This window comes from Poecile atricapillus, chromosome 3, assembly GCF_030490865.1.
Source record: "Poecile atricapillus isolate bPoeAtr1 chromosome 3, bPoeAtr1.hap1, whole genome shotgun sequence".
NCBI lineage: Eukaryota > Metazoa > Chordata > Aves > Passeriformes > Paridae > Poecile > Poecile atricapillus.
This window is the reverse complement of record NC_081251.1, coordinates 110,935,315-110,958,323: the sequence shown is the minus strand read 5'-3', so window position 1 is coordinate 110,958,323 and position 23,009 is coordinate 110,935,315. Positions and strand designations below refer to the sequence as shown.

The 23,009-nt window shown below is 42.7% G+C and overlaps 1 protein-coding gene across 3 annotated transcripts; it reads left to right on the top strand.

The window, feature by feature from the left end:
• The first annotated feature begins 1,015 nt into the window (after window positions 1–1,015).
• On the top strand, window positions 1,016–21,746 carry BTBD3 (BTB domain containing 3). 3 transcript variants are annotated; one of them, XM_058836064.1, is made up of 5 exons: window positions 1,016–1,080; window positions 11,956–12,220; window positions 12,768–12,858; window positions 13,358–13,476; window positions 17,395–21,746. In XM_058836064.1, exons 2-5 carry the CDS (start codon window positions 12,078–12,080, stop codon window positions 18,425–18,427), a joined length of 1,386 nt encoding a protein of 461 aa, XP_058692047.1. In that variant the 5' UTR covers window positions 1,016–1,080; window positions 11,956–12,077; the 3' UTR covers window positions 18,428–21,746. The 3 variants fall into 3 exon arrangements, with proteins under 3 accessions (XP_058692047.1, XP_058692044.1, XP_058692046.1); XM_058836061.1 differs by lacking the exon at window positions 1,016–1,080 and adding an exon at window positions 9,935–10,189; XM_058836063.1 differs by lacking the exon at window positions 1,016–1,080 and having other exon boundaries at window positions 10,224–12,220.
• The last annotated feature ends 1,263 nt before the right edge of the window (window positions 21,747–23,009 follow it).

The window sequence follows — 23,009 nt, the reverse complement described above, 5'->3', positions numbered from 1 at the left end:
TTTCCTAGAGGGCAAATCCTCAGACAGGTTGGTTGTGATAAACCATGAATATGCTTGAACTTAAATGGGATTCCTAATTTAAAAAAAAAAAAAAGGTAATTTCTAATTTATTTTGTTTTTAAAAAAAGATCTTGTTGTTTCTTCTTATTTCATCTCGTATGTGCAGCATGAATATGCCTCAACGCAGTATCCGAATTTTTAATTAAATAAAAATAAAAAGCAGATTTTGCCTTTTTTCTAAAGGTGTAGCTAGGCTGTCTCCCAAGTTAGTTCGAAGGTGAAATCTTCAGTCTGGGCTGTACGAATGTGCTACAACTTCGGGCACTAATGTGATTTCTCACTGGGAAAAATATATATTAAAAAAAGGGAAAAAAAAAAAAAGGAAAAAAGTGTTGTTGGTTTCGCAACTCTCCGCTGTGGCCGGGATGCTGTGCTGGGGTGTGGGGTGACCCCGCTGTGGCCGGGATGCTGTGCTGGGGTGTGGGGTGACCCCGCTGTGGCCGGGATCCTGTGCTGGGGTGTGGGGTGACCCCGCTGTGGCCGGGATGCTGTGCTGAGGTGTGGGGTGACCCCGCTGTGGCCGGGATGCTGTGCTGGGGTGTGGGGTGACCCCGCTGTGGCCGGGATGCTGTGCTGGGGTGTGACCCCGCTGTGGCCGGGATGCTGTGCTGGGGTGTGGGGTGACCCCGCTGTGGCCGGGATGCTGTGCTGGGGTGTGACACCGCTGTGGCCGGGATGCTGTGCTGAGGTGTGGGGGTGACCCCGCTGTGGCCGGGATGCTGTGCTGGGGTGTGGGGTGACCCCGCTGTGGCCGGGATGCTGTGCTGGGGTGTGGGGTGACCCCGCTGTGGCCGGGATGCTGTGCTGGGGTGTGGGGTGACCCCGCTGCCCTCACGCACGGCGGGGCCGCGTTTCTGGGGACCAAGATCCCCTCACACACGAAGGGGCCGCGCGCAGGGGGCGGGGCGGGGCCGGGCCGGGGGCGGGGCCGCGCGCGCGCGCGCTCATCTGAGGGGCGGGGCCGCGCGCGCGCGCCACTGCGAGGAGGGGCCGCGCGCGCCGCCCCGGGAGCGCCCTCAGGTCAGTGCGAGGCGGGGGGCGCGGGGGGGACACCCGTGAGGGGACACCCACCGGGGACACCCGCGTCCCTCCGGGATGTGGCGGCGGATCCCGATCCCCTGCCGGGCTGCGGCGGGGAATGGGCTCCCCACGCCCCGCGGAGGCGCCGCCGTCAGGGGCGGGGCGGGACGGCCGCACCTGAGCGCTGGCAGCGCCGCGGAACTCGCGGAGCGCGGGCGGTCGGTGAGGGGAGCGGAGCCCCCCGGGCACGGCCTGTGCCTGGCCGGAGTCGCGGTGCGTGTCCGCGGGCGGGGGTCGGTGTCCCCTCGGCCGCCCTTTGTGCTGCAGCGGGGCGGGTTCGCGGCGGTGCCGGTGCTGACCCCGTGGAGCGGGCTCGGAAGGAGCCCCGGGACCCGGCTGTGTGCCCAGGCTGGAGCCTTCACCGGGAGACAGCCCAAAAGTTGGGCTTTGGGGCTTTTCTCCTCCTTAAAGTAAAGCTTCTTTTGTAGAAGAAGTACTTTAAGCATAAATTCGGTAAACTTCCCGGAGGCACAATTAATAGTTGCACCCGGGTTTGCATAAATGTCTCCTCCCTTCCCCACGCTGTTGGCCGAAGTTGTTGGTGAACCTGTCTCGGAAGGTTCGCCAGGTTCACCCACCTTTACAATTCACTACTTTCCTGTTTGTTTGGAGAAAGCCACCTGTGAACTTCGAGGTTTATATATAAATTCAATTCGTTGTGGTGTTACCTGAGTGCTGAAGCATTTTAAAACAGGAGGAGTAGTGGGTTGTTGTGAGTTCGAGGAAAAGTTTGAAGTTAGAATACCTAAGTGTTCCTAAACTAAGCTGCCTAATTCAACGGGCTGTCTCAATCTGAGAAGTGCTGGTACAGGTTTTTTGCCTTGTAGTTAGTCCTCACTGCCCTTTGTTTTCAGCATGTGATGTGTGTGTTAAATTTTAATCTGTGCCCTGGGGTTTTTGGTTGTTTTTTTTGTAGAGAGGTGGTGCTGGGTTATAGGTGTACAGTAAGCTTTATTTTGTATTGCTTAAACTTTTATGCCAGAGGTAGGCTCAAAATAGCTTTTACTTTAGTGGGAGAGAACTGATCTCACCATTTCCTGCAGAACCTGTGTGCAGGATGTCACAGTGCACAGTACTTGGGGTTTACTGGGTAATTTAGATTTGCAAATCACATCTCTTTGGGCCTTCATTTAAAGTAAGTTCTGCAGGTTTGCCAAAGTTGAGTGTCGACTGCAGTACTTTTCCTTCTTTTTTTTCCCCCCTTTTAAATCCCCCACAGTAAGTACACTGCAGCTAACTGCACAATAACTTCTCTTGTATTTCCCTGCCAGTGATCCTCAGCTCTGTGCCAGAGGAAACACCTTCCAGAAGCAACATGGGATTCATTTAGCTTTCCCTTTAAGGCTGGGGGGGGAAAAAGTACAAGTTGCAACAGTAATTTTTATGTTTTGGCCACTTGCTTGTTAGAGCTTGTGAGCAATTTTTTTTTTCCAAATTTACCAAACAGTTATGGTGACAGCAGCAGTAAGCTCACTTAAAACAGAGGTCTGATGATGACAGGCCATGTGGTATGTTGTCAGAAGAAATTTAGATTGCCTCATGTAGAAACTGGTGCAAATAAGTTTTGCAGCAGAATATTGTCTATGCCCAGCATTAGCTTTCTCTGATAACTGAAAATGATTCTGCCCCACTGCTGTCTCTGGTAACTCCTCAGACTTGGCTGGCTGTTGTTGTGCTTTACAAATGTTCAGGTACCTGAGCTGGGGTGGAAGCTCTGTTTTATGAGGCACTTATATGAGTGATAAAGTATCAGTTTCTATCTCAGAGGGCTGATAGATGAGGCAGGAGAGGGAAGTAAGAGATGGGAATCTCAGAAGGAGAAGATTACAAGTGTTTTGTGGTGGAAGTTGTCATTGGTTGTGTTTTCTGCCATTAAACTGAATTGCAATCCCCTGCCTTGGTTACAAAAGCACTTTTTATGTGTGTCAGAAAACTGAGCAAGGAGGCTTAAGTAAGACATCATTTCATTCAACTCTGTAAACTTCTCATTTTTGGGGCCTAGCTCATCTGTTTTCTGATCCTGTTGCCCTCTCTGAGTTTGATATCTTGGCAAGCTGCTGTGAAAGCCAAGTGAGTCCAACGTCTGGAAAGTGTTTGCATTTTAAAACACTGGGGAGCTGGTTGGCAGTCTGTGAGTATCTGCTGTGTGTCCTGGCTGTGTGGGATGAAGACCAGCAACAAACAGATTTGGAAATATCTCGAGACATTACCTTTTCCAGCCCTGTTGCCTGTACCCTAAGATTACCTGATATCCTGAATAAATATTTCACTAGAGGATTATGTACCACTTCAATACCAGGTGAATGACTTGTTGATAACATCTTTCTGTGACTGGATATTTATGTATCGGGTTACACTCCATAACCACCCTAGCTACACTTTCTCCTCTTCACATCCAAAGCAGTTTAGAGGAGGAATTTTCTTTAAAAACTACATTCTCTGGAATTAGAGCTGTCCTGTCTCTCTGCTCCATTGCAAGGGTTTTATGAGAAGAAAGCAGCTCTTCAGGCAGGTGGCCTCTTTGCTTGTCTGAGTGGTCTGAGGATTCCTCAGAGCTCGTTGCCTTTTGCCTTTACACTTCTATGAGACCAAAGTGATACTACCCCATGTAAACCAAGAAAAAGTAAAGGTTTTCATAATATATAAATGTTCATAATGCATAAAACTAATGGGTATTTATGTTTATCTTGTATAGTCCCTTAATTATGTTATTCTGTTTGATTTGCCCCTTCCTTAGTTTCTCTGCTGCAGTTCTGATGTGTCACAGAGTTACTGTGAAGAAGAACATTTAAGATATCCTAACATTGAAAGATAAATAGATCTTAAGGCACAAAATATATTCTGAAGCCAGAATTTGAGCAGTATGTGTTTTTCTTGAAAATTCATGATGGTGCAGTAGCTGCCATTCACTTTGTAAAGAGGAGGAGAAACTGGTGGAAATACTGAAGCATAGCTGAGTGCTAAGGAAGGCAAGTGTGACTGAACTATTTGCAGCAAAGGAAAATAAATCTGATTTTCTGAAGCAGTGGATAGGAGAAAAAATTGGGAACATCTTTATCTCCATGTGGATTCAAACAGAGGCTGTGTGTGCAAGGAGAGTCTGGAAACAGTCAAGGGCAAGTAACAAGAGCCACAGCTTCTAATGCGTGGCAAAGGGAGAACAATTCAGGATTCAAGGATGTCATTCCTTGAACTATTTGGATTTGACTCAGGTTAGCAGCACTCGGTCTCTCATGTCTAAAAATTTGGGTTAGTAGACAATTGTAAAATCACTGCAAGGGTTGTAACTCATTCGTTTTAATTCTCACTTTTAAGAAGTGAGAGCCACTGTGGCTGAGAATGTATTTCTTATCAAAGGCTTGTTTTGCCAATGTACTGACCCGTTCCTCTTTCACTGGCATGGTTTTCCTCCTCTGTGGTTTAAAATGCAGTGGGAACAGGAAGCTGTAGCAGACTTTTCCTACTTTAGGCACTGAATGCTGCCAGCTGTGATGCTCTGCTGTAAACACACAGGTTGCCGATCTGCTGTGGAGTTTTAAGCCGCACGTTCCCTAACCTTGCCTAGATGTAAAACTATGGATTGGCACAATGTGGTTTTCCACAACAGACCTGTACATTCCAGCACCTCACCAAGCTTCCCAAAGGTCCCCTCTGTTTTCCTTACCCTTGTTGAAGGTGCTGTTGCCATGACAGTCCCAGGAGACTGAATTGTGCAGGCCACAGAGCAGGTCGTGCACCGTAGCAATATCCTCTCCCCTCTTCTGTCCCGCTGGGAGCTTCAACACAACGGTGTGATGTGGTGAATGTAGGTTACCTGCACGTGAAAAATGTAGTCCTTGAGTTATACACCAACATAATCATCTGTGATGCAGTTCCCCTGTGGATACTCTTGGAGTAGTTACTTCTGGTTCTCACAAGTGAGAACCTTCCTCTCTAAGGAAGTGCCTGTTCACATTTGCGTTCTTCAGACTTACTGTGTGTAAGGGAACAGAGACATTTGGGAACTGCTGCTGTGATGGAGCAGGCAGCTTACAGCCTGCCCTTCAGAGAGCCTGTATTAATTTAACTATTCAGTTTGAAAATAATGGTTTGTGAGCCAAGTTAAAATTAGTAAAAGGTTTGTCTGCAGAGGCGAGATCTGTCTGCAAGATTGGAAGTTCTGTCTGTAGTCATCTGATCTGACCTCTCCCTTGAAGCAGGCAGCATGTGAGTGCTGATTGTAGTGGTGGTTTTTCTGAAGTGCACTAAGATCACTAGCTTCTTTCTCACAGGGCACCGAAGGATCATTAAATGCTAATGACTTTTGATTACTGTTGACCTTGGTCAATTTAGAATTAGTGACCTAGAGACGAAAACCACTGTATCTCATTACCAATTTCCTGAGCTATCTGATCTTCCCTTTGTAAGTCAGTTTTGGTAAGAGGCAGAGTAGAATTAAAGTTGACCTTTGCCTTAGAAAAAGGGTTGAGTGCTTTCAGGTTTGCAATATCATGTTTATAAATAAATAGATAAATAAATGGCAGCCACTAAGGAAGAACTTATTTATGACCCTACAGACTGTCAAGAGCAAAGCTCTACGTGAAATGAAATGGACAAGCTTGAGTAGCCACGATGGGGAGCAAATGAATAATTTGTCTCTTTTAAATTAGTAGCAAAACAGTTTATCTCCTGTAACCTTGAATTGAATTACCATTTTGTGGTTGCAGGTTTTCTTTTCGCATAGTTCATTTATAATTCCTGGCTTTACTTTGAACTATCAAGAAACAAGTTAATCCCACAGAATGCATTGCAAATTTTGCTCTAGTATATTTTCTTCCTGCAGCTCCCAGCCTATGATATTGGGGAATATGTCTTTGCAGGTTTGTAAAATTATATATTTTATGTACTAATGAAGCATTTGACATTATTTTGTACCATATGCCCAGATGAGAATGTCTGTGGGGTCAAGTATCACACTACAGGTTGTTTAAGTGTAGGTCTTCCTTGCCACAGTTGTGGTTTATATGGACTGTCATTCCTGCAGCAGGCATGATCTTCAAATCAGAAGGAAAATACAAGAAACTTTTGAACATTTTTTTTCTCACTCTGGTACATTAGCTGTATTTATTTGGGTCTGTCACGGAACAAAACCTTTAACTTTAAAAGAAAAAACCCAGCATAATAAAGTGTTTGGGGTATAAATATTAAGTTGTTCAGCCTCTCACTGAAGTTAAATTGCAGGCTTTAAGCATCTAAGCAAGAAAAGTAACAGGAAAAAAATGAGAATAGGAGATGTTGCAGTTGAGTTGGGAACAGGCTCATGGAAAGTGACTTGAAATCCATACAAAGAAAGTGCACATTTATTTGCAAGTAAACATAGGAGTAGATATCAATCCTAGATGTTTTGGTGTGATTGCTTTGTCTCAAAATGGATATTGCTTTTTTAAAAAAAAAAAAAAGTATTTTACAGTTACAAGAATGATGTCTTCTAAAGATTTAATAAAAAGACTGCTTTGATAGAGAGACTAAAAACAAATTCCATGTATAGCCTGTATGCTAGCAAATACTACAGGAGTAAAAAATTGTTGTGAATACTCATTCTTTAGGTTTCTACTTTATGTTAGTTTGTGTTTACCTTTTGACTAGGCTGCTCAGGACTATCCACTTTTGTTTTCTTTAAAGCATCAAGAGCATTTAAGATAAAAAAGTAAAAGCTATCTTAGTGGATAATGTTATGCAAAGTGTTTAAGTCCTCATAAACACTAAGCAGTTAAAAATATTTGGTAACAAGTATGTTGCTAGTGTAGCATCAGTTCTATAGAAAAATACACTAACTATTTTGGACTTTGCTTTGAAGCTTCTGGTCTTGGTTCAAGATGCAATTCTACTCTGATACTATCTACTCTTTCACAGCTCTTGACTATCATGGGATGTAAAGATTTTTTTTAGTATCTATTTTGGCTTGTTTGAGAGTCTTTACAATTTTTCCCATCTTTCTTCCTGCTTTCCCATCTTTTCTTCCTGTTTAGTTTTATTTTCTATAGAAGACCTTACTGAGTTAGACTTCATTGCCAGCTTTTCCATGTAGCAGACAGAAGTAGATGCCATCTTGGTTTTCTCCAGTGCTGCCAATAAGAAACTTAGGAGAGAGGAGATTGGAAGTTTTTGTCCACTGCAATACAATTTTTTACTTGAGGAAATAAAGGGTATTTATGAGCTATCAGTCCTTCTTCCAAATTCGTTTTTACAAACAGAATGGTGATTGGGAAGGACTCTTCCAAGTAATTTATAGATAGGTAAACAGAACAAATTTTTAAATGGGTGCTTAAAGTTAACTTAAAGTCAATGAAAGCTAGCTGTGGACAGACAGGTAGATTTGTTAAACAGGAACATTGTGTGTTTATTTTGGTTAATCAAGATATGACATCTGAAATTTGTTTCCTTGTAGGGGGAATTCAGAATTTAAACAATGTTAATAATGCATAGGCATAGTAACTGCCAAAGAAGATATTTGGCAACTGTACAGAAAAAGAAATGTATGCATTTCCTCATTGCTTACTAAGAATTCTTTTCTTTATTCATGATGTGGTCATAACAAACAATTGGGAATTTTGATGGAAGCTTGTGTTTTATAGAATTGCCTAGCTCATGTTACTACATGAGGAACAGGCCTGTAAATGAGAGATGTACAAAAACTCAGCTTATCAGAAGGAGAAAAAAGATACAAACTCTTTGGTTTCCTTGCTATTGCATCAGGAGAGACGAAGTATGAGGAAGAATACTCCCATCAGCCCTGGAAGTTAAATTGATTTATCTATTGGGAGTTACCTTTAGGAAGGCATAATTATAGTAGTAACAGGTTATTAAAAGTTGTACCAAGAGCTGGGCTTTACTCTGACTCTTGTGCTGCACCAGTTATATTATGTTCTTAAAGGATAAATTAGGTGGGATGGCAGGAGTGTTGCACACACCTGGGTTTGAACAGCAAAGCTGCTGCTTCAGTTCACAATGTTTAAAATGTTTAATCAGGAACAGATTTCCAAAGGCTCGTAACCTGCTACCAATATTTTGGAAGGGGCATGTAACTTGGTGTGTAGTACCTCAGACTGGGAATATATTCTTCTGCTTAATTCTTCTCTTCTGGCATTTTGAATACTCATTAGACCAGTGTTAAGATGTAAGCATGGAATTTCCTATACCCTTTAACTTGAAATGTTTCTGGTCTGACTACTTTGCTAGTAAAATAAAAATTAATGTGCCTTTGAAAAACTGTGTTTCCCTTTTTCTCAGTTGTATATATATCAAGTTTAGTTCTGTTAATATATAATTAATGAAGAAAAATGAGACTTCCTGAAGAAGATTAGGGGCACATTGTAATAAGATTTCAGAAATGGACAGATCTATGGATCAGAGAAGACAAATTTCCTTGATCCTCTTGTTGGAGACAGACTGATCTAAACTGGGGATTTTGACTGGTCTTCAACAGGCAGCAGTTCATGGGGTTTTTTACTGTCTGCCAGTGTATTGATTTCTAAATTCATTAACAGTATTTGTATAGTAAAAGAACAAGACACTGTTGTAGGAAAATAAATGGAAGCTGCTGCCAAAACAGAAAGAATAGGGAGTGAGAATAGCACTAATTCTTTGTGGGTTGTTTTTCCCGTTTCACATCCATCTAATGAGTAGTTTGAGACTTGGTTCCTGAGGTGATGAAGTGCAGTGGAAGGTGGTATGAACCTGCAAGAGGTTTGTAGGTTTTCACAGTAATTCTATGAAAATCTAAATCTATTTATATATATAAATCTATATAGATATATTTTAGTGTTCTGGAATTGCTTCTATCTTCCAGTTAGAGCAGACTGGGTTTTGGTGGGTGGCTTAAGAGCAGGCAAAGATGGCAGTTTGGCTTTTTATTTACTGGGCTGGATTTTTACCTTGCCGTGCAGATACTTCTCGTCTACTGGGGTCTGTCTGACTGTTCTGAGTTCAGGCAGAACATGCTACAGCTGCAGCTACTGTCTCCTTTCCTTTTCCAGAAAGCACAACATGCTGTGCATGTGTGATGTGCTCCAGAACTCAAAGCTTGGTGGATTCCTGTGGATTCACATTTACAATCTGTCTTTCCCACACGGAGTTAGCTGGTCAATCTGTCCCTCATTCTCTTTATCTCCTGTAGCCTCCCAGTGACCTAATCTGGTGTGTGAAATCTTTGGATTTGTCCTGGTCATTGGTTTGAAGAAATGTGCAGAGATCTTGATTTTTATGTACTTTGGGAGTCTATAAAATGAATTTGTGGAACGCCAGTCAAATCTTCCAACCCCTGTTATCTTTCGCCTTCTGCCAACTGCAGTGCTGAGAAGCAGATTTTCTGGAGTCTGTGGTTTTCTGTATCTTTAAGAGATTTTTTTTTTAAAGATTTCTTCCTTTTGAAATGTTTGTCCTGTGCAGTGGCAAAAGGGTTATTTTTGTAACTGGAAGGACTGGAAATTTACATAAGGAGAGGAAAAAAAAAACTTAAATTCAACAAACTCAAATTCTGTTCTGGGAATACCTGCTGTGTTCCTGTTATAAACATAGCTGTGAGCAGTTATAAGATCCCATCTGTGGCATGAGTTTCTTCTCCTTTACCCCTTCTTTTCCCTCTCTACAGTTCAATATGGTTTAGGTTTTTAGTTTCCCGTTCTAACCAATCTGTTGCAGATAAAAAAGAAAAAGCGAGGAGGAGAAAGAAAAGGTTGCTAGAAATAATTTCTTTGGAAGTTACATAACTTCCCCTCAATGTATTTAGGAACGTGTCTCTGCCTTTCAGCTGCAGCAGGCATAACCCACCATCTTCCTTTAAAGCAGCAGTTGAGGAGATTTTGCACTCAGATGTTGGATTGTGAAGTGTAGCAGCTGAGGCATGGACACGTCTCCCTCCCTCTGTTTCCCCCTTCCATGGGCAGTGCCTTCAGACAGAGAGCACAGATGTGTCTGGGAATGGCATCGTCCCCAACCGCTGCAGCAAAGCCTCCAGATGGCCGGGGCGTGCAGCGAGTGCTTCGTGTGGAGCATCTCCCAAGGAGACCTGGTAATCTCTGAAATAACTTGTACACTCTCAGGTTAAAGACCTTCTGAGTGTGTCTTACACAGCCACAGCTGTGATTCAAGCCGTTGGGATGGAGATGGAATAAATAGCCTGAGTAATATTTCTGTTTGAGTCAGTGGTGGGTTTCTGTCAGGGGCTTCAACAAGATTTCTTCACCAGCCTTTTATCACTTTAATTTCCCTGCTGTACTCTTGTCCAGCAAAACTAATTAAGGCAAAATGTGGCTAGATTAGCTTTGAAAGCAGAGGGGCTTTTTCTTTAAAACTGAAAGTAATTATGAAATCATATTTTAATTATCTGCTCCCCAGTATTTTAAGGTGTCATATGTTGACACCTCACAACAAGTATTTTTTATTTCCCTGCTTTTGCTTTTGTTTTCAAGTGGCTATGCTTGGTGATTTTTCTATACACTTGACCTGCTATTAAAGAAATCTGATCTAAATTTAAGTTCTGAGTAAACTAATGACTAAAAATTAGACTTCTGTCCTATTTAAATGGTTTGGTTGACATAGCTTATATCCTGTTTGTTTCAGAAGGTCTTTGTGAATAAAACTGGACTGTGTTTGCATCTCAAGGAGTGATTTTTGCTCGAGACTCTCTAAATCATTCAGACCTTTCCATTTAATGCTTTGAACTATTGATTAAATATATTCGCTCTGGTTTGCTTTAATCTGATTGCACATCTAGAAGTTTTCTTCTGATGTGGTGCAGCCATGTCTGGTGTAAGCTGGCTTAATTAGCGCTGCTTAGTGATTTGGGACCCCTGTCAAAGGCTGCTATGTTATCTGGAAACAGAAGGAGTTAAAGCTGAAGCTGTGACCTCATCCCTGTTCATGTTACACTGGAATAGAAGCTGCGCTGAAAGGGATTGTTTGGCTGCATCGCTGTCTCTGCTGCTGCTTGATTGCTTTAATTCGGTTCTGATATCTGTCGCACACTCGCTGAACAACTCTTACAGTAGGGATTTGTGGGAATGCTAGAGGCAAAGGAAGCCGTGCTAATATCGAATGCCCGTGGAAACAGCTCCCACGGCGATACACTCAGATCTTTCTACCTGATTTCAACTTCTTACTGAAAATTGAAGCGGCACCGAGGAGAGCTCACACACACACACAAACACGCACACACAGAGAAACACGCACGCACTCCTGCCCAGCCGTGCGCTTAGGCAGCCGCGTGTGCCTTTTATTCCCCAATTCCCACGCTGGCTGCGTGGGAGCCGCGGGAGCGCTGCTGTGGCTTTAACGTGGGAGCGGCGCAGGCTACAATAGGTGTCACTGTGTGCGAGCCCAATCGCGCTCGGTGCCTGCAGCCATTGGCTCCGGCCGCACGGCTCCGGTCCCGCTCCGCTCCCAGCCCTGCCCGCACAACTTGGGCTCGCCGGCAGCCTGGCACTGCCACCGGGCGCTCCTCCCGCCCTCTGCCCGGGCGCTAGCGCTGCCAGGCGGCTCCCGATCGGGAAAGCTGGAAAGAAAGAAAGCTGGAAGGAATGATGGGGATTTATTTAACGATTCAAGTACTGGATCAAACTTAAAGTCAGTTTCTTACTCGGTGCGCTGGAAAGGTCACCTTGTCTTGCTGGAAAAGAAGCAAACTCTCAGCTCTGCTGCTTTTGGTGTAACAGCTTCCACGTACATTCCTAAATGTTCCTAGCTAGTTAGGCTGTCGGGCTTTACACACGGGTATACTCATGGTAGATGAGAAAGGAAAGAACATGAAATGTCTCACCTTCTTCTTGATGCTTCCAGAGACGGTCAAGAACAGGTCTAAGAAGAGCTCTAAGAAAGGAAATAGCAGCAGCAGTAGCAACAGCAAATTGCCTCCAGTTTGCTATGAAATCATTACCTTGAAGACCAAAAAGAAGAAGAAGATGGCTGCTGATATTTTTCCCCGAAAGAAACCAGCTAACACTAATACAACTGCTGTCCAGCAGTACCATCAGCAAAACCTCAATAACAACAACACTATTCCTGCACCTAATTGGCAAGGACTTTATCCAACCATCAGAGAGAGGTAAGTTCAAGGCAGTTTTTCTTGGTGTTTGAATGGAGAGGTGAAAAGTAGCAAAATGTCCAGAAAGCATTAATTTGCTGAAGAAAACACAGTTATGTTTTATTTGTTTGGGCTTTTTTTGTATATGTGTGTGTGAAATAAGGATTTTGGTAATGGAAAAATATTTTCGTATCTCTTTTCCAGTCAGTGCATCTGTTTGAGTTAATAAAAATGTTGCTGAAAGCTGCAGCATGACCATAAAGATTTGCTTTCAGACCTCAGTGGGGATACATGCTCTAGACTTTGATTTCCACTTCTTGGAAAGTTCTCAGAAGTTTGGGGGTTTGTTTTATTGCACACACACACATACCAAACACGCTTTTTCCTCCTTAGTAATTTTTCCAGTATATTTGTGCAATGATGTGTAAAGTAGCTTGAAGAAAAGTGTGACCTGCTTCTCTTTGCTAGCAAGCAGCTTGAAGTTGTTAAAAAATCAAATTTTTTGGGTCTGGGGCATGCAGAGAGAGTTCCCGGGTGCCACAAATTAACACGCTACCTCTGTTTGTAGAAATGCAGTGATGTTCAACAATGACTTGATGGCAGATGTTCATTTTGTGGTCGGGCCACCAGGTGGGACCCAGCGGCTGCCAGGACACAAAGTAAGCAACAGCTGCACGATCTGCTGGGGTGGGGAGAGCCAGAGAGAGCTCCCACGGTTCCAGCGGGACAGAGCGTGGGAGGCTCAGCTCTTCTGGGACAGGCAGCAGTCTGTGTTTGAAAAGGCCACATGCAGTGGGATAATCTGTCCCTGGCTTTTCTTTGTGTTTTCAGTTAAACAGCACATTTGTTGGGCTAAGGCAGCAAAGTTAGGAATACTGCTTTGTGCTGTTGATTAATACTGCTCTTGAGAGTTCCTAGAAATAGTTAACTTCTGTGGTGGGGATGAGTGTTTTCCAGTAGCTAATGCATCTATGCCCAGGAGAGTAAGACACAAGGAAAACGTGTAATTTGTTCTTAACTTGGACTTCATTTCTTACTGAAGTGTGTCTGTAGAGCCTGTCAGTGCAGCCCAGTATGCTCAGAGTGGCTCTCCCACATTGTTTGTGTTGGCAGTGTTTTCAGTTCAAAGCATGAAATAAGATTTCCCTTTCTCAACAGTATGTCCTGGCTGTTGGGAGCTCTGTATTCCATGCGATGTTTTACGGAGAGCTTGCTGAGGACAAAGATGAGATCCGTATACCAGATGTTGAGCCTGCTGCTTTTCTTGCAATGCTGAAGTAAGCATCATTCATCTGCTGGATATGTGTTCCTGTCCCATGTATACGTACTCTGCCAGTGTCACAGCTGAAGTATTACACTTGCATATAAACAGAGAGCAGTCGCTAGAAATATTCCTCTTTTTGTGTTTTAAACTTTCACCTCATTTTGCTCTCCCCCCTGTTCTTCCAGGCACACACATATTAGACTAATGTAGGCAGTTGTAAATAATGACTTTGACAGGGGATCTTTGGGCACATTGTGTACTGTAATGCCTATCGATCTGATTTGTCACTACACGTTACACAAAGGAACGGAGTTACTAAAAAGATTTGTCAGCTGTAACAAAAAACCCCGAACCAACTGTTCTACTTCGCAAGCATAGAGAAAAGTTAAAAATGCATGCATAAAACCCCCCCAGACCCAGTAAATTGCTGGGTTTGTAGATTGACATAGTTCCAGCTCTTTTATAAAATTGCAGTACACAGGTCTTGTCCTAGGAAAATGACCCTAAGTTATTCAGTATAGCCTCTGAAAAATAAATTTCTCCTCATGCATCATATTGATGCATTTGGAAAGTGATAAAATGGCTGTTTACATGAATAGGGGGTTTTATCTAACAAGAAAACGAGTCAGTTTGCATCATCATTATTTTTCTTCTTGCAAACGGCGTAAGAAATGCTCTCTTTTCCTAAATGGGCATAATGAAGCAGCTTCCCTGCTGAATTGTCCTTGAATGTATCTATAAACTCTGGTTGTCAAAGAGAAATGCTCTAGCACAGAAATGCTATGGCTTTGAGGTTGTCTTTTTTCCCCTTCAGCTTAAATAAATGCGATTGCTTTCCTATACAGAAAATACATCAGTATCTGATAGTGATCCCTTTAATATGCTGCAGGTTTTCTTGCATGTAATGATATAATCACTAGCTAGCAATTTATTGTATTTCATAAGTTGTTTTGATTAGCTTGTGATTACAGAAGAGTTTCTTTTTCATTTTTAACATTTCACTATGTTATGACACAGTTATTAGTTGTTATGGCACCATAGATGAACATTCAAAGTTGCATGTAGAGTTTTTATGGGTTATCATCAGGATATCAGGAATGTTCTGTGCAAATATTGGTAACTTCCAGGAGAGCTCCACAGATGTTCTGTAGACTTGGAATATAAAGTTAAGATATAACATTTTGTAGGGAAGTATGTTATGGATCTTTGCTTTGGGCCTTTTTGATTTTTTGGCAGAGCTCAAACTTACACTTTACTTTCATGCTGAATTTTACAAATCACAAATACGAGATACTTGGATTCTTCCAGCCCCCAACCCCCCTTTCATTTTGAACAGCAAATCTATTTCACTGTGGCTAAACATGATGTGCTGCATAAAAACTAAATGCTTTCTGAATTTATCATTAAGAAATGTGTGCAGAAAGCAAGTCTAGAAGAGAGAGTATCAATACTGACATCTAGGTCTTGGCATATTATTTAGCCCATGGCAATTTAGGAAACTATCTATGAGAGCATGGCCAGAACTTCACCTGCTCAGCTTTTATTGAAAAAACCCAAAAGACCAGAGCAAGTTTGTGGTTTGTGTGGCTGTTGAGGTAACCTTGCCATTGCTGCCTTCCCTGACGCAGCGTGCCTGAGGCTGCAGAGTGCCCCGGTGCCTGCGGACACCGGAATGCTGCAGGGAAGGCACAGGGATGGTGCTCAGCACTGCAGCAGCCCCTAATCACAGGAGCCACTGCATGTGGAGCTTAGAGGGAGCCACTATCCCCTTCACTCCTCTCACTCTGGAAAACCATCCCTGTGAGTGTTTCTTGCAACTGCTGTGGGCCATGGATGGCTCTATTGCTACGGAGGGAAAGACTTCAGCTATGCCAAAGCAGCCTCTCCTTCATATGCTTCTTTCTGCACCATAAACTTTGTCAGAAAATACATTTAGCTTGAGTTTTTTTGTTTTGGCATCTTGCTGGGTTGGTTCCCCCCGCCTCCCACCCCCCAGGCCAATGAATTCTAATGGCATAAATATTTTTTGTGTTTTATTATAGAGTGGGCATTCTGACAACAAACAAGGTATTGGCAGGTATAACGTAGGAAATACCACGACTGGTAGACATTAATTATTCTCCCAGTAAAACTGCTTTGACTGTTCTCTACAGTTTTAAAAACAGGGTTAAACTCAGTCTAGCTGCCAAACTGAATTGGTGCATTAATGTATTATATCTTATCTCAGTCTCAACTGTTCAAGTTAGAACTGTGATCTCATCTCATCCCAGGCTGAATGTGTTACTAAACCATCAAACCCTGTGGTCTGGCAGAATCCTGTGTTTGAGAACAGGGTGAAACTGAAATATCAGTAATTGCAGACCAGAGCTGAGGTGCATTGGCAGAGTGAGAGGTGTGGAGTATTGCTGACAGCCAGTCTGTGCTGTGTCTGCTGTACGTCAGTGATATTAGTTTTTTATTTTCAGGAGCATTAAAACAGCAACTTTTGTACTATTTCAATTTAAAACAGATGTCATCATTCTCTGCTGTGCTAGCAGGCAAAGAGAGTAATAGAAGGGAGGAAAGAGTTGGAGAAAAATTAGGAGAATCATAAAAAAATGTTAATTGGAAAATGGTATTTTTGGGGCAGTCAAGCAGCTAAGCCTGTAACCTTTGAGATATAGATGGATTCTTTGGTTTAACAAATAAGCTGAAACCAAGTAGTAAAGATTAAAAATAGGCTTGGCTTTATGTAAGTTTTCTTTTCCTCCATAACCTCTTAGATTTTATATTGCTGGAGCAGTACCTCCTCTGTGTGTGTTTTCCAAGTGTGGCATGGAGGATACTATCTTACAGCTGCAAAAATACAGATAGTTATTTACAACTATAATCAGATCAGTGTAGGTACTAATTCCTCTTCATAGGCACATACGTTGTGCAGAAAACTCATTGTGTAGGGAAACCTGCTAACTAGAAAATTTTAATTAGTACAGGGTTGCATACAACTTTAGCTTTTCTGGAGGAAGACACTTTTATCAGCCATAACCATCAAGACTTGCTTATCCCTGTGAAGAGTGAAATTGCATTTGGCATGGTTTTAGCACATTGCATTCACCAGCTGCAAATGGGGCCCTGAAGCATGAGATATTGAAAAGAACAAACTGTACAATGCTTCATTTCTCTGAGCAATGAATCTCAGCAGTTTAGTCACATAAATAGAATTTCACCTTCATCTCTTCCACCACACTACCATAGCAGTAAAGCTTTTTTCATCCTTATGCAGTGAGACTGAGTGAAAATGCTGTGCTAGTTGAGTTAGGATGTTGTGAGCATTAAAAACCTGAAAATCTTCCATTTGCTGTATGCTTCATCACCCTTGAAAAATCCAACCAAAAACATGAGCCCAAACAAAAAAGCCACCTCTGAAAAAAACCCAACCCAGAAGTTACAGAAATGGATAGCACCTGATACACTTGAATAGCATTTCTCTTCTTAGATTACCTAGTTACTCTCTACAAATTCACCATTCCTGTGTTTGTGCATACACGTCAGTAAACCACGGTTCACCATCAGGGGACACGCAGTCCAGGAACTCTTGATAACTCATGTTCCAGACTCTGGAGCTGAGTGGGGCAGCCCTGCAGGAGCTCCTGCCTGTGTGGAAGGAGCACAGAGCTGCAGGGGCCACAGTTTTTAAACAATTGTCTCATAGCATGCACCCCAAATGGAAAGTTGGATTCACCCTAGATTTAAGCCTGTTCTCTTCCATGGGCTTAACATCAGTGCTGATTTTTTTTGTGCTTTCTGGGCTTAATCAATACTTCCCAGAGCACTGCTCGGTTTTAATGTGGAGCCATTTAAATACTCCGTGTTTCTGATTTTGTGTGAGTTTGTTGCGGACAGACTGTTGTTGCGTCAAGCAGCAGCGTTACACCCGTGTGCTTTATTTCAGGTACATCTATTGTGATGAGATCGATTTGGCCGCAGACACCGTCCTGGCCACGCTTTATGCTGCCAAGAAGTACATTGTCCCTCACCTGGCCCGAGCCTGCGTCAACTTCCTCGAGACAAGTCTGAGCGCAAAGAACGCCTGTGTGCTGCTCTCCCAGAGCTGCTTATTCGAGGAACCTGACCTGACCCAGCGCTGCTGGGAAGTGATTGATGCCCAAGCCGAGCTCGCTTTGAAGTCTGAGGGCTTCTGTGACATTGATTTTCAGACTCTTGAAAGCATTCTCCGAAGGGAGACTCTGAATGCCAAAGAAATTGTTGTTTTCGAGGCAGCTCTGAACTGGGCTGAAGTGGAGTGCCAGCGACAGGAGCTGACGGCCACCATAGAGAACAAGCGCAAGGTGCTGGGCAAGGCTCTCTACCTGATCCGCATCCCTACCATGGCCCTCGACGACTTCGCCAACGGTGCTGCTCAGTCCGGGATCCTGACGCTCAACGAGACCAACGACATCTTCCTCTGGTACACGGCTGCCAAAAAGCCGGAGCTGCAGTTTGTCAGCAAGCCCCGGAAAGGCCTCGTCCCTCAGCGCTGCCACCGCTTCCAGTCCTGCGCTTACCGCAGCAACCAGTGGCGCTACCGGGGCCGCTGCGACAGCATCCAGTTTGCTGTTGATAAGAGAGTGTTTATTGCCGGCTTTGGGCTCTACGGCTCCAGCTGTGGGTCGGCAGAGTACAGCGCCAAGATCGAACTGAAGCGACAGGGAGTTATCCTGGGCCAGAACTTGAGTAAATACTTCTCGGATGGCTCTAGTAACACTTTTCCCGTGTGGTTTGAATATCCAGTGCAGATTGAGCCTGACACCTTTTACACAGCAAGCGTGATTCTGGATGGTAACGAACTCAGCTATTTTGGACAGGAAGGAATGACAGAAGTTCAGTGTGGGAAGGTGACTGTTCAGTTTCAGTGCTCCTCGGACAGTACAAATGGCACGGGGGTACAGGGAGGACAAATTCCTGAACTCATATTTTACGCTTGAATGGGAGTGTGTGGATACAAAGCATTTTCCTATGAAGAACCTGTCTGGTTCAGGCCTATTGACACTTAGCTTTTTATCTGCAGATATGTGATCAGTACAGGGAATATGTAACTAAATGCTGTGCCAAGTTCCTGGCTTGCTGTACTTGTAGCATCGTTGGTGATTAAGTGTAATATTTAAACTGGAAGCTCTTAGAAACAAGCAAGTTTTAAAGGCTTTGTAAGAGGGGTGCCTGTTTGCTGGTGATGCTGACCTTTCCTTTGATGCACCTGTGAATCACCAGAGGACGTCCCCCTCTTGTATCTCACTAAACACTGTCTTCATTGATCTGTTTTCTCTTTCTCCATTTTCTGCTTTCTGCTGGTATTGGGGAGGTAGGGATAGAAAATGAAGAGCCTTATTTTATAGCTCTCTCTGCTGTCTGCTCTGCAGACTTTAGAGATTCCAGTTAACCAAGCTACTTTTGACCATGGGGGCTGAAAGAAGTCCTTCAGTTAAAAGCAGAAAAAGCGTAAATTTAAACCCTCATCCTGTGAGATTCTCCTGCAGCCTTTTTGGGACAGCTCCAGGGGAAGATGGGGAGAAGGAAGCATCTTGCAGGAAGCTCCACGGCATACTGACTGTGTCCCCAGTGGATGGACATGTTCACAGTGAGGAAGGGATGTGGGCTTGGCAAGTTACCCTTGGAGTTCATTTTCTAGGAACCCCACCTTGAAGGCAAGGAAGTACTTGCATATGTTCAAATTGTGACTGCAGCTCTTGAAACTCTATTCCCATGACCCAGGTTTTGCTACATTGGAGTTGATCTGCTCTTTAAACGGCATTTCTTTGAACCCTTGCTAAATAAATGGGAATTTATATCAATCATCTGATGCAGGATAAAATTTTTTTGTTTGTTTTGGGTGGGTTTTTTTTCCTAAACATGGTAGAGGCAGATTTTAGAGGAACAAAAGAATGTATCAATCTTGACTTGGATTTTTTTCTGTAATACAAGATTTTTTCTTTTCTTTTTATTACTAGCTGAAATTTAGACAGACATATGAACTGTGGTCATATTACACTTAGTTATATACCATCAGATAGCAGTGAGGGGGAGGAAGTCTCCTCTAATGGGTTATTGTTGGAGCTCTTGCAACTTCTTATGGCTACACATCAGTCAGAGGATTATGTGGTACAGAACCTTTTTCTTGCCTGAGTTTTTTCCCCCCTAACTTCCTGTCACATGTCCATATCATTTTTGCAAAAGTATGAGGGATACTCCTTGTATCAGGGAAGGAAACCAATATAAATAAGAACTACAGGTACTATTGAAACATGAGAAAATCCTTCATCACTGCACTGGGACAGTTGTTCCTCAAAGGCTACACTGCCCATTGTAAAGCATCTCATTCTCGCTTCACCTGGAAGTGGGTTCTGTTTGTTGCCTACCTTTTAACAAAATGAGAGGACCAAATAATTCTTTAGACTGGCTGAAGATTAATATTACAGTATATCAACACATTAATGTAGCATAACCCTAAATTCACTTGTCAGTTCTGTAGTAAAAATGTTTTTCTCGTATGATTTCTTACCAGTTTAATACTATTTCTCTAAGTGTTGCTTGCCGGTTGGAATCCTGGCCCCTGGCCATTGGAAAGTGCCAAAATACATCTTTGCAGTGTCCAAAATACCATCTGAAGTAAGGAAAACTGGAGTGTAGTCATCAAACACTTCATGGCCAAAGCCCAGATCTTCTCTCTAGGTAATAAAAGGAGAACCAGGTAAAAAAGTACCGTGCAGGATTTATGCCTTTCATCCATCTTAGCATTTAATGTTTTGTATACATACATACATACATGTGTGTGTAAGCAGTGCTCTTTCTCAAATGTAAATACCCTCAAAATACATAGAAAAATGTTTTGTTTTTTGTAACAGATGTACATAATCCAGACTGCTCGTGAAATCTAAACAGAATGCTCCATGGAAAACTCCCAGGGAGAGATTTAAAAAAAACTCCTGTTATTTATATTTAGATCTGCAGCTGAAAATAGACGAGTATAAATGGTATGGAGTGGAGAAAGAGTTGCTGAAGAGATCATAAAAAGGAATCTGAGATTGTGATGAGGTGACGGTCATCTACTTTTAGACAACATTTGAGCAGCAATTCCATTTATTTAGATACATTTCAAAGCAGAGAAAGATGCTAATCAGCTGATTAAGTTTTCATACAGCAAGTGGCTGATGCAGATGTAATTACGCCAAGTGATGAGCAGATTGACAGGTTGTTTGTGGTAGTGAACTGCATTCCGATTTGTTTGGTAAAAAAAATGTGCCACAGCTGGTGGGACAAGTCAGAGAGTACTGCATTGGTTTAACTAGTCTTGGCTTCTCACTTTTAACTTATTATTTGTTTTGACTTACCTGCAAATGAAGGTGATGTATCTGCTATGTTCACTGGCGGGAAGAGAAGTTCAGAGATCAGAATACCCTGTAGCTGTAATATGTGGAAAATGAGCTGTTATTTAATTATTGTTCTTATTTGATTCTTTTATTAAGTCTTTTTGACAAAGTAGGGTGAAAGCAACCTCTAGCTTAATTCCTCTGAGTCTGTTCCAGGTTTTAGGAGCTGGTGCAGGGAAAGGTTTCCAGCGTGGTTGATCAAACAAACAAAGGCACCCAAAACACCTTTTGATGCTCACAGCACAACTTGCTTCTGAGCACTTGGTGATGCTAACAAGTACTGGGATGTAAGAAGGTGACCAGTGCCACTCACCTGGGGACATCAGGGCACTTCAGGAGGTGTCTGAATGTGGATTTGGTTGGTTTAGCAGAAGCACCCAAGCCTGAATACACTGACTGACATTTTGCAAGCATCAGCCATATCAGCCTGGAGTGTAAAGGTAATGGCGATAGAGATCACCTCGCAGATTCTGTCTAAACTGTTCCTGCCTGTCTTTGCTACTTGTATCTTTGATTTGCTGGTGAGAGGAATCTGTGATAAGAGAGTATAATGTAATATACTTTCTGCATATCTAAAATAGTATTTAAGTAAACATTTTAATTTCTACACACCTATTGCACTGAACTGTTTTGGATTTGTTTGGTTTTTTTTTTGTTGTGATAAACTCGGCTCACTTCAGGTCCCACCACCCATTTGTGCTGAAGCAGTGTTTGATCTTAGCAGGCTTACAGCATTATTTATAAAGGACAGATATATATAAATATATGAAGTACCTCATGTTGAATGTTATTGTACTGTATCTTTAATGTCACAGTGCAGATCTTGTTGGACTCATGAATGTGTATAATCACGTTAAACATAAAAATAAAAATGATTCTTAAATGGTTGTCTCCTGCAGCATCTTTGAAGCATGAGCTGTGAAAGCCCTTACTTAGTTATCTCTTCTAACAGTTCCTATTGTTGTACAGTTGTGCAGGGATATTTGTTGAGCTTATGCATTCAGAGATCTTTTGATCCCCAAAGAAGCAAAAGTCTAAGGAAAAAACAGGGAAGAACAATGAAAATGTTAATCAGTTACATTGTAAAAAGGTTGACGATTAAGCTAATGAGCTAGAGTGAATGAATTCATTTATGTGCTTTATGAAAGACCTTGTCTACTAGCATTAATATTTTCATGTTCTATTAATATTATTAAGCATGTGGAGATGAAGGGGGAGGGTCTCTTGTTTATTCTAAAAGACAGTTGGCACAGGAAAGGCCATGCTTTTCAGTCTCTGATGTATCAGAAAGGACATGGTTAGTGCCAAGAGGCTGTTCTCTGCTGAAAAGTTAATTATATAATATTATTCAGAATTCTGAGTATTAACAATTTTCTTCCAGGAGATTTGAGACTTCATTTTAAATGACTTCACTGACTTTTAAGGTCAGTGAAGCTGAAGCCTCACTTCCATGATGTCCATCTCCAAGACCTTCCATATATTACTGGCTAATGGTAAAAAATACAGTCTGATAGAGAGATACAGAAATTTGAGGAAGTCTACCCCAGAAAAAAATCAGTACCTTCAGAGTTCATCCAAACTTCTGATTGAAGCATGTTTACAGGCATCAAATTTCCCACTTTGGGTAAGCTGTCTTTCTAGAATTCTTACTTCAGTACTTGGCACCACACTGTTCATTCTCGATCCAAGTTCTCTTACATGCCCAGCTCTTCTCATTTGGGACTGGCTTCAAGCAGGGACTGTCCTATGCCTTGTACTGTAATAATGACACCAGTTCCTAAATCTGTGGAAGCTATCAGCATGGTTTGGTGCAGCAAGGACCACACTGGCGACAGCAGCCTAGCTCTGGGATTGATGATCCTCCTAGCAGAGGAGATTGGTGCTGCTGGTGGCCTCAGATGCTTTGGTGAGCAGGCCAGAACTAAGTGGACAAGATGCATAAAGGATGGTCTATCTTGTCCAAAGGGACATTCTCCTTTGCTCCTGCCTGAGATATGACAGGAGTGATAGGACAATTGCTTTGGAAATTGATTTTAGGGAGAGCAGTCTATTGCACCGTGTTTGGTGAGGCAGAGAATCACGTGTGTATTTGTGCCAGCAAAAGAAAAAGAAGTTTGAAGTGGAAGGAAAAAGTGCTAGGGTG